Source organism: Dicentrarchus labrax, unplaced genomic scaffold (genome assembly GCF_905237075.1).
Source record: "Dicentrarchus labrax unplaced genomic scaffold, dlabrax2021, whole genome shotgun sequence".
Lineage (NCBI taxonomy): Eukaryota > Metazoa > Chordata > Actinopteri > Moronidae > Dicentrarchus > Dicentrarchus labrax.
Window position 1 is genome coordinate 19,826,051 of NW_026136707.1, and position 17,954 is coordinate 19,844,004.

A 17,954-nucleotide genomic window follows, 5' to 3' on the forward strand; every position below is an offset into this window, starting at 1 on the left:
TAAAGTGTCATAATTATCATTCTTCTCCTGATAATTTAATTAATTGTAACTTCAGGAATTATTGCCATAAATTGTTGGGAAGTACTGAAAAAAATGTCATGTGATAATAAATAATTATAGGCCTTACCATACAGGTATAACCATGTTCAGTCAACATGAAAGTAAAAGTACCAAAGTTTCTCACATTGTGTCAGAGAAAGAACTGACACCCCCTCAGTACATCAGTAGAACCACAGCTTTGGAGTAGCCAAAAGCTGTTGAGCACCCCCCCCCCTTTCAGTTCCTCATTTTACTGCTCTCCCACTTCAGTCACACTCTTCTCCTATTCCTTCCTTATCACTCCGCTCATTCCTCCCCCACACATCCCAATTCTTTATACTTAACCATTCCTCCTCCTTCCTTTGGCCCCCTCCTTATCTTACCACTTGTCATCAGTTGCAAAGCTCTTACTCCACTGTCACCCACTCCGTCCTTGCCATTTGCCTCATATCTCCCCTTCTTCTCCTTTTGCCCCACAACGTCTTCTTTTTTTTCTCTCATTTTGTCATTTCAAACTTGCCTTTCTATCATAGCCTTCATTGTGGGCATCTCTCTTTGAGGAATTCCCCTTACAAAGCCTGACATGTAAGGTGATCACTGACACATACTGGGGACGTCTTCATTGTCTCCTTTGGGAATAAAGATACTGGCATAATAACTTTTTTTAATCTACCTTTTTACTCCTACTTACCACTGTCCACCTCTCTAACCATGATGAGACCTTTTTGTTTGTGACCAGAAATGAACATTAAACATTTCACTGCTCCAACACACTTATTTCTCCTTAAAATTCAAACTGGATTGATTTATTAACAAGATGAAGCAAAGCAACTGAGTTGTCCTTATATATGGATTATATATTTTCAGTGGATCATGAGTGTATCACTAAAACTATGAACACAAGTTGTGTTTATATACCTGGGACAAGCGTTGCAAATTAGCTTAGGCCATAAATGGACAGGAGTTTTCCTCTTCTTTCTCTAGTGCTTCAGAGAACATGCAGCTGTTTGTGATAAATATCTTCTGCAGGGCCGGATCATCTGCCCTAGAAACCATTAATAATCGCGAATATCTGTCATTTAAGCTAAATTGTAAATTTTACATGCTTAATTGAGTATGCACGAGAGCCTGCCTCTGTTGATGTGAACTGCTTTACAAAGAAGAGCTGGTGCTGCGGTTGCACAGGTTCGACACTTTGGTAGCTGCAGAAATTTACTGCAACCCATCTACCTTTTAAGTAGGCCATCGACATTATGGCAAAAACTTGTTGTTTCCTTAAAACCACTCTCTTTAGTCATTTGGTTGCTGTACTACATGTTGTGAGACAAGACCAAATCTGAAAGAACCACACTATAACACTGAACTTTCACATCATGCCTCTCGTTTGGTTAAATATGCAGGGTCTCGACATAACAATGTGTTTTTTATGTAGCTCAAGTAGACAGGAATGTGTATTTACGTTAATGAATACATGGCACATATTTTATATAAAACCAACACAAATTGGTGCCAGTCTTCTCTGTCCTACAACGCCTTGACTATGTAGCACTACAGAAGTGGAGTTTTCTGGTGTCTCATTGTCCCTGACCACACAGCCATAGTGTTAATCACAGTCCCTGGTTATCAGCCTACCTCTTATACAGTCCTGAACAACAATATTATACAATTACTTAAGAAAACCTGATGCAAAATGTATACTTTTAAATAAAAGAGTTAGAGTGCAAAAAGTCTAATTGGGTTAGATTACATGAGAAACATCATAGGACCGTGTAGCTTCTGAGATGTTTCCCATTAAACTATGTTGTTCCCAACCACTCAACTCATCCTGTCTAACCATGCACGAGATGCTAACACCCATTAAAAATGTTATTATCTGTTCCTTACCTTTGCTGAGGTGAACCTCAAAGTCACATGGCACTGACTTCAATAATGTGAGCCAATAATAAATATTTGCTCAGTTTCTATTTAGGGATTACCTCACTCAGTGATATTGTGATGAAGGTTTTTTTTTCAAAATGTGATCACAGTCACATGCTGATCATGTTTCAGAAATCCTCCCCAACATAGATAGTAGCTCGAAGCTGGTTCAACACAGGGAGTGGCATTAAGGTAAAAAACAGTATTTCCTTTCTGTTCCCATAACAATCCTTTCATTTGTGCCAATAGTAAAGGTGCCAGCTCCTTCCATGCCTTTCAGCTCTGACCTTTCTGGATTTGAAATATGCAGCTAGATAGGATATGAAACACTCTCCAGTTACTTAAGGGATTGTTAGGTAAATATTCACTTCCTCTGCAGAATTTCCAGTACAATAGCAGAGCTGTTTACAGCCAAGCTATTATTGAAGAACTGCAACACCCACCATAATGCCATCCTTTGTTTGAATCAGGTTAAACTTTAACAGCCACGGAGGACACATTAACATCCTGTTTAAAGTCAACATTTTAAACTGCCTCTGGTTCAACAATATGCTTCTGCTGTCCCCTAGTGGCTATAAGGAGGAATAGGATTCAATAAGAAGCTGCCTGTCAGGGTGCCCCGCTGGTTCGCCTGGTGGAGCTGGCACTTCATGTGTCAGGGCAGAATCCCCTTCCCCTTTCTTGTCTTGTCTTTATATAAAAAATAAAAATAAGCTGCAAGTTGTTATAACAGAAATAGTTATAACAAAACTCATCATTGTATCACATGTACATGATTTAGTGTAGGTCTCCATATGCTGGTGCCCCTCCCCACTCCTGCCCATTAGATGAAGACAAGCCAAGAGATTTTGTTTCTATGCATAGTCTACAATTTATTAAACATATGAAGTACAAATGGCAAAACCAGCAGAAAATTAACTCACTTTAAAACAGGCAAATCAATTAAGTCAACAGTGATTCAGTCCCAGAAACACGCCATGTGAGTTTGTTCAATACTTCGTTACTCCATTTTTCTGGAGTTGCAGAAAATGTTCCTGTCAGTGGGGATTTCCCATCAATTCTACATCAGACACTGCTTTGTGTTACTGGGAACCACTCAGAGTTGGCATTGATGTTCAGAATAATTCCTAACTTCTGGAAAAGCACTCATCAACAACTTAAAAAGCCCAATTACTTTAACAGCTCTGTGTGCTTCACTGACACTTACTAGAATGTATCCTCAAGTGTTCAGTTTTCAAAGAAAGTGACAGCAAAAAGAAGCCATTGTTCCAACAGGTGTTATACCATAATGTGGTTAAATAGATACAGTACAAGCATCAAGCTGCTTCATTTGGATACCATTTATAGCCTATAGATCAGCTGATTATCTACTGAACATGAGCTTGATGAAGATGCACTTTATAATTTGGACAACACGCAAGAAGCATCACAAGAAGTAAATACTCTCCAAACTGAAGGCCATAGTGAGTGAGAAAACCTATCTCAGACTTCAACAAGTACAAACAGAATAACTCGCCAGGTTTATTGTACATTCATGCAATATTTACAAACTTAAAACTTCCCTCTTCGCATGTGCATTTCAAGTTACAATCATTACCAATATTCCCTCACTTCAAAAAGGCCATAGGAGAGAAGGTATAATTAAAGAAGATTTTAATTCAATGAAAGACAAAGCAACAAGAGTACGGTGTCATCACAAAAGGCCAAGCTTAAGTGCTGCAACATGTTAACTGTTCCCTCTTTTTTTCCTTCAGCTTGAGGCTGAAAATTCCAGCCCATTTGTCTCGAGTGCCTTATGATATATATACACACACACACACACAAGACCAGCTCACGCACAGTGAGAGGTCGCAAGAACCATATTGAAATTGATCTGCTGCAAATAGATTAAATCAAGGCAGAACACACATGACATTTAAAGACAACACAGTTTTGTATTTAACTGTTCTAAATGGATACTCATGTGCAACACCAAGCATATTTTCTCTATTACAGGAAAGGTATCTCCATAAATAGTAAATAAATGAGTGAACTGGATGTGAGAGGAGAGGGGGGAGGGAGAGGGAAAAGGAAAGAGGGAAGAGGAGTGATCTTAGTAGGAGCGGATGGCAGGAGGGACGCGGGCACAGTCCTGCTCATCCAGAGAGTGGTCAATAACAGGACGGTACTCCAGGGTCACCTGTAATTACAAAGTTAAGTTAAAATCACATAGTTCTGACTCTACTGGCCTTTAAAGTTAATAAAAGTTACTAAAGCCACCTAATAAAATATAATAACACAAACTGAAGGACACCATACCTTTCCAGTCTTAGGGTCGACGTAGGACATAGTGTGTTTCCTCCAGTGCTGATCGAAGGGTTTCTTCTCTTGACCCTGCAGGGGCTTGGAGTAGTCAAACTCATCCACACGGTCCTGGATTACAGTCAAGAAAGACAATGTCAGAGGAGAGACTAAGTTGTACTTGCTTATTAAGGCAGATAGAATAAGAAATACAAAGTCAGTTTAGAAAAGAACAAATTAAGAATGGGAAATGGGAAAGTTGTGGGAGAAAACTGTGGGGGATTGATGTAGAATGACCTACGGTAAGCAGAGAATAACAGAAGAAAAGGAGAACACTTGACAGAAAGATGGATAGACAGAAAGGAGAAGCAGAGGGAAACACTGCAAGGACGAAGTTTCAGAAAGAACAGACACACAGATAAAGAATGGTGAAAGTGACCTTGAAGTCCTCTCTGGCGTGGGCTCCCCTGCTCTCCTTTCTCTGCTCAGCAGAGTGGATGGTCTGGACAGCGTTCAGCATCAGATTCTGCAGCTCCAACGTTTCAACCAGGTCTGTGTTCCACACAATGCCTGAAGGACAGGAGAGGAAGGAAAAAGGAGGAGACCTATTATACTACTTGTATTGCAGTATTATGGCACCTTTCTGCACAAGGAAGAGGAATGCTCTGTAAACTTGCACACAAAGTGGTGCAGTACCTCTGTCAAAGGTCTTGAGGTCGTCCATGGTCTGGTAAATGGCGTCCATCTTGTCGCATCCCTCCTTTAGAACAGAACCGGTACGGAACACTGCAGCATGGGCCTGCATGGTCTGTGAGGGAAAGGGAGGAAGAGATCAGTGATTAATGTTTGTCTAGTAAGTTTATGTGGGCCTTAGTGAATGAAATACAGATCAACATGCAAGATAATGTGACAGCAGCAGAATACAGCTTAGTGCTGCATAGCATCTAATGTAGAGTGACGGAATATGTGCGTTTGTGATGTTCAAATACCTCTACGTACACTTTTTACAAACATATCCAAATAATTTTTCTAACGCACAATGTTGCAGGTCTCAACAAGTGTGTGCATATTTGAGTGCGTACCTTTTGCATGTTGAGCCTGACCTCAGAGGTTCTCAGGCTTCCGTTGGCAAACCTCAGCTTGTCCAGGTTGGCCACAGACTCCTCTCCAGCAGTGGGCTTCAGAGGGGACAGTTTCTCTCCTGAAGACAAAATGGTAAATGGTAAAGGGACCTGTACTTGTATAGCACCTTTCTAGTCTTCCGACCACTCAAAGCGCTTTTACACTACGTGCCACATTCACCCTTTCACACACATTCACACAGTGAAGTCCATCGAACAGAAACTAACGCATTCATACACATTCACACACCGGTGCACAGCATCGGGAGCAATTTGGGGTTCAGTATCTTGCTCAAGGATACTTCGACATGTGGCACCAGGAGCCAGTGATCGAACCCACAACCTTCCGATTAGGGAACGACCCACTCAGCCTCTGCACCACAGCCGTCCCTTACAAAACATAACACGAGAATCAGTAGGCAGACAATGTGTACTGTCAGGCATTATCCTGCCTGTAGAGCAGGGGTCTCAAACTGCCGGCCCTCCCTCCCTCCCTCCCTGCAACATATAACATAATCCGGCCCACAATATATATTTTTTTATATTGTTTTTTCTAGTTGTTTCATATCAATTAAGAAGAGCAGATTTCAAACCTTAACTTGTTGTTTGACTGCGAAGAACAAACTAACAGAATAAAAGGATGATATAAACATTTATAGAAACTGCTGTTTGCATTCTTTATATAATGTTAGTAATTGTAATATTTTCAGAATATTGCACTTTCTTGTAGTACTTTGAACACTGAAGCGGCCCTCCTATGAGGTGACAATACCGGCAGTGGCCCCGAGACAATATGAGTTTGAGTCTCCTGCTGCGGAGCTTACTAATATTGACTAAGTAGGGGTGTTATTTGATATTAAAATAGAAGATGAATTCATGTTTCACAAACACATTATAATGCACAAGTTTTAAAAACCAAAAGCAGAACATAAGAAACTCTGTATTCTAATAAAACTAAACAGTGGTCCTCACCAGGTTTGTGCTCCTCGGCGATGGTGAGGGCGCAGGCTCTTCCGAACACCACCAGGTCGAGCAGGGAGTTGGCACCCAGCCGGTTAGCACCGTGGACACTGGCACATGCTGCCTCACCACAGGCATACAGTCCAGGAACCACCTTGTCAGCTCCATCGGTATAAGTGATCACCTGATGGGAAAATATAATAAAAAGGTGTGTCACTATAATTGGGGGATACTGACAGTGAGTATTTATCGGAGAGTGAGGTGGAAGTGTGTGTGGATGCATACGGCCGTGCACATACTACCTACCTGTCCCTTGTAGTTTGTGGGTACTCCACCCATATTGTAATGAACGGTGGGGAGGACGGGAATGGGCTCTTTAGTGACGTCGACTCCAGCAAAGATCATGGCTGTCTCTGAGATACCAGGCAGCCTTGTGGCCAGCTGCTGGGGAGGCAGGTGGTGAAGCTGCAGGTACACGTGGTCCTTATCTGGACCAACACCCCTGAACGAATAAACAAGGATATTAAAATAAGCAACAGCAGAAGGTTACTTAATTGTTTCAAGACAGAAAACCTAAAACTAAAGTGGTTATTTAAGTGAGTGTGAATCATTCCATTTTTACATTTTACAGTTACATCACACACATATTTTCTCCATACCTGCCCTCTCTGATCTCTATGGTCATGGATCGGGACACCACGTCTCTGGAGGCCAGGTCTTTGGCATTGGGTGCGTAGCGCTCCATAAAGCGCTCTCCCTCGCTGTTGATCAGGATTCCTCCCTCACCACGGCAACCCTCTGTGATCAGACAACCAGCTCCATAGATCCCTGTTAAGATTCACGTTAAATTAGTGGCTCTCAAACTTTCTCTGGCATGCCCCCTTCAGAAGCCTCAATTTCACGATTTCTAGCAATCATTAACAACGATAGGGGAACCAAAACTAATAAAGAAAGATCCAAGTTAAATTTTAGTGAGCAAACTCTTGTTTGTTTATTTTAAATTTATCATTAATCATATTTATTCAACTTAATTCCACTCCATATTTCCCTCTGGTCATCCATGCCCCACCTCCAGTTGCTCTATGCTCCACAGTTTGAGAACAACTGGGTTAAAGAAAGACTCGCACTGTGGATACAGTTCAGTTATTATTTATGAATACAAACATTGGAAACACTAACACCAAACAGATGTGTTGTAGAAAGCTAATTTTGATCTTAATCTTTGAGTAGCCTGTTTTTGTGGGGTACATCGGGTTACCATGGACCTTCTCTGAAACCAAAGCCTTGTTTCAGAGAAGGCTACTGGATCCAATTGTTAATCAATTAATAAGACAAGAACGGTTATATATTATACTATTAAATAGCAGGTTTTTTTTTATCTTTGCAATGAAAATACTCCGTAGGATTCCTGATTGATGTAATAGACTTTAACCACATACCCATTAATGAAGCATACAGTTGTGAACATAAAATCCTCAAAGCTCTGTTGTTATAACTTATGACACAATACTGCCTCAATAAAAACTATGATAGAGTGCTTTATTGCCTCAACGGTGATAAGTCTGTTCACTATGGCATTTAAACTATAAAGTTACTCCAGAAAAAGTAACAATTTTCTGAAGCTCTGAAAATGGTGTGACTTTGTACCCTGAAACTGTCTTCAGTGCTCACATTCATTCAATGTATTAGTTAGGAAAAGGAATACAAAAATTAGTAGTACATATAAAAAAACTCTGTCCATCATCCTTGTTGAAGTACTGTTTTTATTATATTATGTTCCACAATAAAAAAAAATTTACTATAGTAATATAATATTTTAGTTTTGGGCTCTCATTGGTCAGTGACAAAATTGTTTTATCTTATCAGCGGACTAATGAGAAAGTCTTCACAGTCAAAGGCTTTTAAATTATATATATATACACACACACACACACACACAACACACACATATATATATACATATATATATATATATACACACACACACACACACACACATATATATATACATATATGTATACACACACACACACACACTTATATATATATATATACACATATACACACACACACACACACACAATATATATATATATACACACACACACACACACACAGCAATTCTATAACTAGACACTTGAAAAAATATGTATATATATATATATATATATATATATATATATATATATACACACACATATATATATAAATATAAATACATACACACACACACACACACACACACAGCAATTCTATAACTAGACACTTGAAAAAAATTGCATCATATCTAAAAGGGTGAGAAAAATCTGCACTCTAACTCAATGAAAACTGGCTCGTGCCTTTGGTGACCTCCCATCGGCCACATCACTGAGCTACTTTATACATAACCGAGTCCGGTGTCAAATGTCTGGTAGGAACAAAAATAAAGATGTCTTTATGTAAGTGAGGTCTATTATTGGAGCGCATCGTAAACTACTAGACTACTACTACTAGACCCAAAAAGACGTTAAAAATCCTTGACTTCAGATGTATAAATCTGACTGACTGTGCAAACAGTGATACAGAATAAAGGAATGTCATTAACCACTGGACATAAGGACAAACAGACTCTGAATGAACACACAGTCTTTACACTATTTATACAGTGTCTTATCACACATTTACAGCTAGACAATAAAATACTGAACTCTGAACCGTCATTGATAGAATGCCTTTACTAGTTGAATTTAGTATAAGTAATCTAGATGGGTCTTTAAGGTATGAATGTACCTACAGTGGATCTTTCCAGCTACTGATTTTTATAGTAGAATTCTGCTTTATTCTGCTGCTTTAACACGTCACAAATATTTCATGACTTGGGTTTATTAAATTAATATGGTTCTTTCTCTCACCAGTGGGATGGAATTGTACAAACTCCAAATCCTGGCAGGGCAGGCCAGCTCTGGTCACCATTGCATTTCCATCTCCGGTACTAGTATGGGCAGATGTGCAGCTGAAAAAGGTTCTTCCATAACCCCTGGAAAGAAAGATATAACTCATTTATAAACTTTTATTTACATATGCACAGCTGGAGAAATGTTTGTCTCATATCAGCTCTCAAGACTATGTTAGGTAACTGATTTATTTTTTCAAACAGTGAGTGTGTAGCCTACCCAGTGGCAATGACAGTATTCTGGGCTCTGAAGCGGTGAATAGATCCATCCTCCATGCAGAGAGCAATCACTCCTTTACACTCTCCATTTTCCATCAACAGGTCCAAGGCAAAGTACTCCACAAAGTAACTGGTGTCATAACGAAGAGACTGAACAGAAGATGGGGGGGCAGATACATGGTTACATAAATTCAAATGATACTCCAGATTAAAACTTGATGTGTGGACTGAGCTGCAGAAAAGATGGATAACAGGTGCATGCGCTCACCCTTCCATAAAGTGTATGCAGTAGCGAGTGTCCTGTCCTGTCTGCTACACAGCAGCAGCGGTGAGCCTGACCTCCTTTTCCATACTTGAGACTTTGACCTCCAAAGGCTCTCTGGTAGATCTTCCCATCTTCAGTGCGGCTGAACGGCATGCCAAAGTTCTCCAGCTGGGAAAGTGGCACAGCAACATGAGATCAATAAAATTAATAATGAATCAATAAATAAACTGTTTTTTTCCCTAAATTGTATCTTGCATATTCTAACTGAATGGCTTTCATTCTCTAAAGTTTCTCTTTTGGTGCCAAAAAGCCAGGAATTGTAAGCTAACAACTACTTATGTGCATGTGTGTGAGACCTTACCTCCACTACAGCTGCAGGAGCCTGCTCTGTCATGTAGTGGATAGCATCCTGGTCTCCCAGCCAATCAGATCCCTTCACTGTGTCGTAGAAATGCCACCTCCAGTCATCCTCCTCCATGTTCCCCAAGGCTGCATTGATCCCACCCTGTGAACCAGGTAATAGGCATTAATCCAATAAAATCACAGAGAAACAGCAATACAGTGAATTATATTTATAAGGAGATAACTTTTGCATAACAAATCAGTACTGAGTTAGTTAAACCCCAGTCTAATGAACACAGGAGGATTTGAGCCTGATGACATTGTGTAGAAAATCATACAAAAACAATGTATATCCTCAACAGACGTATACAGTGTGTTGTTATACCTGTGCAGCAACGGTGTGAGACCTGGTGGGGAAGAGCTTGGTGATGCAGGCAGTGTTGAAGCCAGCCTCTGACAGGCCAAAGGCTGCCCTAAGTCCTGCTCCTCCAGCTCCTACCACCACAGCATCAAACTCGTGATCCACAACTGGGTACTGAGTGGAGATCTGAAAACATTGAAGGAGATAAGTCACTGTGAAACCTCCAATAAAGAGCAGCTTGCACAAAGTGGAAACTTAATCCCTCACTATAGGTCAGTGAGTGCCAGTGAGCATGCATAGCACGACACCAGTTTGAGGCCATTATTGTATACTATAAGTTTGTTAGACTCTTCTACCCATTGGGGCTGGGCGATAAATCGATTTTATTGATTAATTCGAACTTGTAGTTAAACACGATTTATTTTGAGTTAAAATCGGTTTTCTCTTGAACTTCCACAACACCGGCGCTCCCTTTGGGCTCCCGTAGGTCAGAGTGCGCTGACCCCTCCCCCCGCCTCTCCACAGGTAAACACAACACGGCAGCAAGCCAGGATGAGCTCGTCCCCAAAAAAGGCACAGTGCCGTCGGTTGTTTGGATCTGGTTTGGTTTTGTGGCGTCCGACAGCGAACAAACCACGACCCACTGCAAAGTCTGTTTGAAAGCTGTTGCTGTTACCAAAGGTAGCAGTACGACCAATTTATTCCAGCACCTCAAGCAGAGGCATGCAGCCCAGTGGGAGAAATGTTGCTCTCTGCGAGATATACAGGACCGCAGCCCACAAACACCCGCTACAAAACAGTCTACAAAGAAATCTATTAAAATCGTAAATCGGGTTTGGTGTGAAAAAATCGGAGATTTTATTTTGAAGCCATATCGCCCAGCCCTACTACCCATGTAGAGTATCACGTCCTATCATGCAACCACACTAATAAACATATCAAATGCTGATATACACAGAAGAGCAAATGTAACTTACATCATTTGATACTTGGGCATTTTTCTTCTTGCCATAGATGGAGAAATGAAAGTTCCTGGAGCCGTGAACTGCAGCAGCAGGGACCTTGCGGAAAAAAGTCCCAATTTATATCAGAGGAGAAATCAAACAAAAGCAGCAAACGTGGAACAACATAAACCATACTGAAGGCTACTAATGCTAATAAGCATGCACTGTTATGTTTATGCACATATTGAAGGCAGATTTAAAAGTATATTCTTAATAACATTTAACCATAATAGTCCACAATAAAGTATTAATATCCGTTATCATTCTGGTGATTGTTTTTAATTTAACTCAGAATGATTACTTTAGTTTAAAAGGTCCCATTAAAGATATCTGCATTGTCTCCTTCAACATTTTACTAGCTAACATACAGTAGCTAAAACTGTTTGCCACAAGGGCAACAACTGTTATTAACACAGTGAAATACCTCAAATACGTTGACAGTGAATTTGAATAATAGTAAAGCATAATTTGAAACAAACAGAGACGGTATAAATATATATATATATATATAACATTTCACAGGACTCGCAAACGTTTCTTTCTTCGTGGTGTCACATTGAAACACCCTAAGCTACATAACACAGGTTACGCAAGTCAGAGTCAGCCGGTTACGAAAGCTGAACAGGCTGCACAATTCTTCCTTTTAGAGTTGATTAAAAAAGACAACAGGCACACGTAAAGACATGTGACGTGTGGCCTATTTAATATGTAGTTGTTACTACTCACTGCTTTGGTTTTAGATAGTATCCTCTTGGGGAGGAGACGGGACGCAGCACGAACACTCGCCATGTTGTCAGTTGAAGGACCGTTTCTGAGCCACGGCGGATGTTCAGATATGCTGTTGTATAGGACCATACCACTCTCCGAAAACGGGGGTATCGTGTATGTTACACCTAATATTTTCCTGTAAAAACACATATTGACAAGTTTTAAATAACAAATAATGTTTTGCTTGGAGAAGTAAATCTAAATAAATAAACACAGGCTTTAACTTTTAACACCTGTTGCGACTTTCATATGAGTGGGTTTTCATGAATTACCCTCGGTGTAGATTGACCGCTACAGCATACAAATTGTGTAAGCTGGGTGGCAGGAACAAATGTATAAGTGACCTAGACTTTTCTTTCAAGGTGAGCCACAGCACCATTTATTTAATAGACATACACGGACTTATTGTTGGACTTACAAAGCTACTATGCCCTGTGTTATGTTTGTATGAAATACTCTAGCGAGCATGAGCCAGCAAGCTAAAATGATAGCTAGCACGTTAGCTCATAGCTAGCCTTGTTTGTGGTTAGCTGGACTGTCAAACTTATAAATCATGTCCGACTGGTACTGCTGTTGCTGCCCGTCACAGTACTGTCACATCTAGCTCTTATTTGCAACACAGTATTTTAGGCTTAAAGCAACGTCCTTGTAGTAAGGTACGAAATATAGACATGTGGAATTAACTTTATAATGATGTGTTTACTACTGAGCCATTTTGTAGATGGTTAAAACTGCTGCAGTATCAGTGGTGGAAGTGCTAGTTTAAAGACACTGCAGCTTCAGGAGCACCCTTCACTCTGTGCTGCTACGTTTGAACATGTATCCTATCGTACATTTCGATGACTCATTTGTGAGTGTGGTGTTTTGGTTTGCCGTGTGTGTATGTGTCAGCAGCCTCCATGAACAACCTGAATGACCCCCCCAGGTGGAACATCCAACCAGACCCCAGGGGAAGGGGGGCGGGGGCCGGTGATGGGAACCAATGGAACTACGCCCTGCTGGTACCCATGCTGGGACTGGCTGCATTTCGTAAGTTAGACAAGGAGATTTGTCTAAAGATGATGTAACAGACGGAGGAGAGAACATTTAGGTTGTTGAATATGTAGTTAGTGAAATCTTAAATGCAAAGCAAGCTTAGTTTTTTGTGAGATCCACTCTTTACCTCTGTAAATGTTTTTATTAATTTGTCATATTCGTAGCTAACTCTATGGGAAGTGTAGACTCTTGTATAAAGGTACAGTGTGTATATATATATATCACTGGTCTAGGTTTCTTTTCTTCAGAATGACAGTCTACAAGTCTACAAAAGAGAGTTATGTATCAGATCTTAACTAGACTAGAGTTTTTATTAGGGTCTAGGGTCTTCTGCTTTTCTTTCAAATGCATTCTCATTTTGGTTTGAAGCAGCTCCCATTATCATCGTAACTTTTCTATCTTTTTCAAACCTGGGAGACAAGAAGGTACATTGCTGCAACTGTTCTGGGCTTCAGGAAATTTAGTTGTGCTTTAAGACCATGACAGTAAGAAATTAATATCTTCCCTGTCCTGTGTCATATCCCTCACTGTGCCTTCAGGTTGGATCTGGACCAAGGAGTCTCAGAGGGAGATCCAGAATGTCAAAGCCCAGTATGACAAGGATGTGTCCACAATCAAAAGCGAGATGGAGGCAAGGTACCGGGAGACACTGACAGAGAGGCGCAGGGCAGCGGCTACACTAGAGCTGGAGCTGGAGAAGGAGAGACAGAGGGTCAAAGGCTACAAGCAGGCCCTGGTTTCACAGAGCCAGCAGCTGATGGAAGAACGGAAACAGTTACAGAAGGTAAACTCTTGTCTTGCTCCCACTTTGACTATCTATGTATGCTATTGTGCATGTTTCCCCAAACTGTCTTCTCCCTTACAAGGAGCGTGATGCATTGGAGGAAGAGACGCAAAGGCTGGTGAAGTCCGGCGCTGCAGGGGCTGTGCTGCACCGAGCCCTGCAACGAGAGGACAACTGGTACCATCGAGCCTCCGCCACTCTGAAGGAGCTAGAGGGTCAGCTTGTGGAGCGCCAGAATGCGTACTGCTCCCTACTCCAACCTCGAGAGCAACGGCTGGAGATGGAGAAGAACATGCTGCTTAAGGTCGTCAGGGAACCCATCGGGGAAGGACTGGATCTAGAGTCCGATCTGAAGGATATTTTCAAGAGAGATAATTACTGTGCGGACCTGCTAAACATGGACAAGAGGAAGAATGGAAGCCTCATGTGGGTGTACCTCAAGTACTGGCAGCTGCAGGTCACTGTCCAGAAACACAAGAGAGCTGAAGAAGCCATATTAGGAGAGAGAATCCAGTCTCACACAAAGTGACAAAAACACCAAACAGACTTGTTGAAAGTATATGGATCAGGAATGGAAAATGCATGTATTTTACACTCTGTGTAATTCTCTTCACTTGTCACACAAGAGGTAACCTCAACAAGATAATGTTTAACATCTGAAAGTTCCTCCCTTAATCTCAGAGTTTTTAAAAGGTTTATTTTTTATTTTATTTTTGAGCATGCTGAAATACAATATTACCATAACTTCAGAAGCCCCAATGAAGACTCATTAGTTTAAATTAAAAAAACATATAATGATTAAAATGCACTACGATCCATATCATACCGATACCATATTGGATACACAACTGATGTTCAATACATAGAGATTAATTTTTTGTATCCGTTTAGCCCCTCTGAACATTTTATTAATTTAACTCCCATTCATTCAAGTGTCATGAATTAATGCTGGAAGCATATATTGTATGTCTGGACATTTTTGTTCCTCCATCTCAGATATGAATTTAAGGCTCCCAATAACTGTTCACTATGTGTTGTGATAAACTTGCATCTTCAGAAGACTAATAATGAAATTAAAAACTGCTGTGTTGAATGAAACTGCCAGGAACCATACAGACATTATCAAGAATAGTTTTTCCAACAATATTTTGATGGAAAAGTCTGTGTTGAAACCGTGCATTAATCATGATATCTGTGGTACTTTGTTTTTACCAACACTTTGGTCCATAACTTGGAGTTTCCTTCCATAAATGACATCGCTCTTACACTCTGATGTGTAAAGAGCGATACATTGAATAGTGTGTCTGCTTCTAATCACTGGCTTTACATTTCTGGTCTTCATTGCAGGTTTGTGGGAGCTTTTTAACTATCAGGGAGAGAGGACACTGAAGGTGCATGTGAATCTTAATAAGGGAACAGAGCCCAAAGTAGTGCTCAGTACCATAATACCATACCACAACACTAACCCTGTAATGAAAGGATTACCTAAAGCTGTAGCAGTTTACCAAGCCTCTCTACACTGTTTTTTGTTTTTGTTTTTATCACTAACTTGGTGAATAAGTGGTGGATATAATGCCATCAATTCAAATGTACTCACTCTAACCACTCTGTGAAATCCTCCTAATAAATTTTTGGTGTAAGAACACATCTTGGCTGTTCTTGTTTTCTCCTTAGGATCTACCAAAGTACAATATTAGTTCACTGAAGGTTGTTGTTTTACCACTAGGGGGTGGGTGCTGCCCACTGGATTTGTATACTGAAGAATGATTATTTAATAATCATTATGGGGAAGCTCACAATGCAACCTTAACATAGCACAAGTATGTGAAGTGGGTTTTTATCTGTAACAGGAAAATTTTATTAACTTCAATTTAAAACAGGAGGCAAAGTGAGGTTCCAGACACTATTTTATGAAGCTTTATTAGGCATAAAGATCACTGACAATGACAAATGTGTCAGTTCTTCCTGCAATAATGAACACAACCAGTAAAGCATCTGTGTCAGAATGTGTCCATATCTATAGCACAGTACAGTATATACATTATATTTGCAATAAGTGCAACATATCATTTACAAATTCATCAAATCAACCTTGTTACACATTTTTAAGATAATCATTTTATTTTATTTATTAGAGGAAGAATACAAGTTATTTTTCTTTTGTTTGGATGATACTAAACACATGAAGTTGCTGAGATATCTGGTTTGTCACACATAAAAACAATACTCATGAGGCATACCATAAGGTGCTATTATTTTCTCCAATGTCACAGTTTAGATAGCTTATACAATTTAGAAGTACATTTATATATCGTGTAAATTACATTAACATGTTATATTTTCTGAGCTCATTGTTAAATACCCTCCACCCCTTTGCTTCACTCCCTCCTCTGCACCCGATGAGAGATCGCCCCCGGTGAGGACATCAGGCTCGAGGCTCTGAAATTCACTCTGACTGGCTTGCTGAGGTCCTGACTTATGGCAGTCACTTCCTGTTTATCTACTCCATTATTCCCCTTGCTTAGTATGACTGGCTGTTGTTCTGTGCACCCAAAGGTGGTTGTGGCACGATGTAGGTCCCTCCTGGCGTTGAAGAGGGGTAGATGGTGCTCTGTCATGGCTCTGCTGTCGCTGCCCAGCCTCAGGGTCTGGCTGGGACTCCTCTGGACCATGAAGTGGACCACCTGTTGCTGCTTGTAACTCTCTCTGTGAATGCTGTCTGTCTCTGACAGTGTCAGCCTGGAACACATTACACACACCAGATAAATGATTTTTAATCCACTCTCTGTGATACACTGAAGTAGCTGCTGTGACCATCAGATCTCTTTCAAATCCTTTTTAAATAGCTTATAGACCTGTATTTTATAAAAGTACTAATACCACACTGTAAAAGTACTTGTTTACAGGTAAAAGTCCATCCATCCTTCCATTATCTATAACCACTCATCTTTTGTTACTTACAAGTATGCAAAGTATAATCAGGGACATTAAGTAAAAGTACTCAATGCAGAACAATTATTATATAGTTTATCATTAGATTATTATGATTCATGCATTAATGTAAAAGCAGGATTTTACGGTTGTAGTTGGTTAAGGTGGAGCTCACAACTATTTTTAATAGGACTGATGCCATCACAATTACCCACAACCGAAAGTGTCACCATCATAACATTAGTTTAGCCCAAAACAACCTCCACCAGTCCAAATCTCAAAATGATTAATGATAAATTATTCAAATTATTCAAACGAAAAGCAGCAAATCTGAACCGGGAAATGTTTTTACATGAAAAATGACTCCAACTATTATCAAAATAGTTTCCAAATAATTTTCTCTTAATTGACTAACTGATTATTTGACTAATCGTCTCAGCTGTACTTTGTAAATACTGTTGGGTAGTTTAATCTATAATAAACCATCAGATTTTATAAACTTGTAAAGTAACCACTAACTCAACTGACACTATCTTGTCGGATAAATGAAGTAGAATAAAATGTACAGTATTGATGTTTAGTAGAAGTAGAAGGTGGCTTGAAAAGATACAACAATACCACACTGAGCGCTACACCAGATACATTTACGAAGACTTAACAAAGTTCACAGTTCAGCTGAGAACCACCTACTTGTACTGTAGTCTTGTTTCAAGCACCAGGCTCAGCCAACACGCTTGGTAGCTCTCCTTCTTCCACTGGTTGTCCTCCTGAAGCTCACAGCAGGAGTTCACCAGGTAGCAGCCTCCTCTGCTTACACAGTGCATGGTGCGATTGTGTCAGGAGTGTGAATGTCAGCAATTTTCTATACAAAAAGATAGCAGAAAAACTTGCAGGAAACACATACAACGAGCGATCAGTTCATGTTGTCATCATCAATGTGTGTGTACCAAGTAGTCTGAGATGTGTGTGTGTTGGGCGATGTCTTAAATATCCAGT

General features: G+C 40.2%; 3 protein-coding genes across 4 annotated transcripts; 1 reads left to right on the forward strand and 2 right to left on the reverse strand.

Annotated features, from left to right (window-relative positions):
• Positions 1 to 2,802: 2,802 nt before the first annotated feature.
• Positions 2,803 to 12,274, reverse strand: sdha (succinate dehydrogenase complex, subunit A, flavoprotein (Fp)). Its single transcript, XM_051406314.1, has 15 exons — positions 12,167 to 12,274; positions 11,414 to 11,497; positions 10,461 to 10,622; positions 10,095 to 10,238; positions 9,737 to 9,901; positions 9,470 to 9,618; positions 9,209 to 9,333; positions 6,977 to 7,145; positions 6,624 to 6,819; positions 6,330 to 6,501; positions 5,319 to 5,437; positions 4,933 to 5,044; positions 4,676 to 4,806; positions 4,255 to 4,368; positions 2,803 to 4,135 (listed from the first exon to the last, which is right to left on the reverse strand). Exons 1-15 carry the CDS (start codon positions 12,227 to 12,229, stop codon positions 4,049 to 4,051), a joined length of 1,992 nt encoding a protein of 663 aa, XP_051262274.1. The 5' UTR covers positions 12,230 to 12,274; the 3' UTR covers positions 2,803 to 4,048.
• A 218-nt stretch (positions 12,275 to 12,492) lies between these two features.
• LOC127366899 (coiled-coil domain-containing protein 127) lies at positions 12,493 to 15,674 on the forward strand. 2 transcript variants are annotated; one of them, XM_051406316.1, is made up of 4 exons: positions 12,493 to 12,570; positions 13,100 to 13,237; positions 13,783 to 14,027; positions 14,110 to 15,674. In XM_051406316.1, the coding sequence occupies exons 2-4, from the start codon at positions 13,108 to 13,110 to the stop codon at positions 14,554 to 14,556; spliced, it is 822 nt and encodes a 273-aa protein (XP_051262276.1). In that variant the 5' UTR covers positions 12,493 to 12,570; positions 13,100 to 13,107; the 3' UTR covers positions 14,557 to 15,674. The 2 variants fall into 2 exon arrangements, with proteins under 2 accessions (XP_051262276.1, XP_051262275.1); XM_051406315.1 differs by having other exon boundaries at positions 13,103 to 13,237.
• Positions 15,675 to 15,916: 242 nt separating this feature from the next.
• Positions 15,917 to 17,898, reverse strand: zmp:0000000930 (telethonin). The gene is made up of 2 exons (XM_051406507.1): positions 17,649 to 17,898; positions 15,917 to 16,766 (listed from the first exon to the last, which is right to left on the reverse strand). The coding sequence occupies exons 1-2, from the start codon at positions 17,780 to 17,782 to the stop codon at positions 16,406 to 16,408; spliced, it is 495 nt and encodes a 164-aa protein (XP_051262467.1). The 5' UTR covers positions 17,783 to 17,898; the 3' UTR covers positions 15,917 to 16,405.
• Between the last annotated feature and the right edge of the window lie 56 nt (positions 17,899 to 17,954).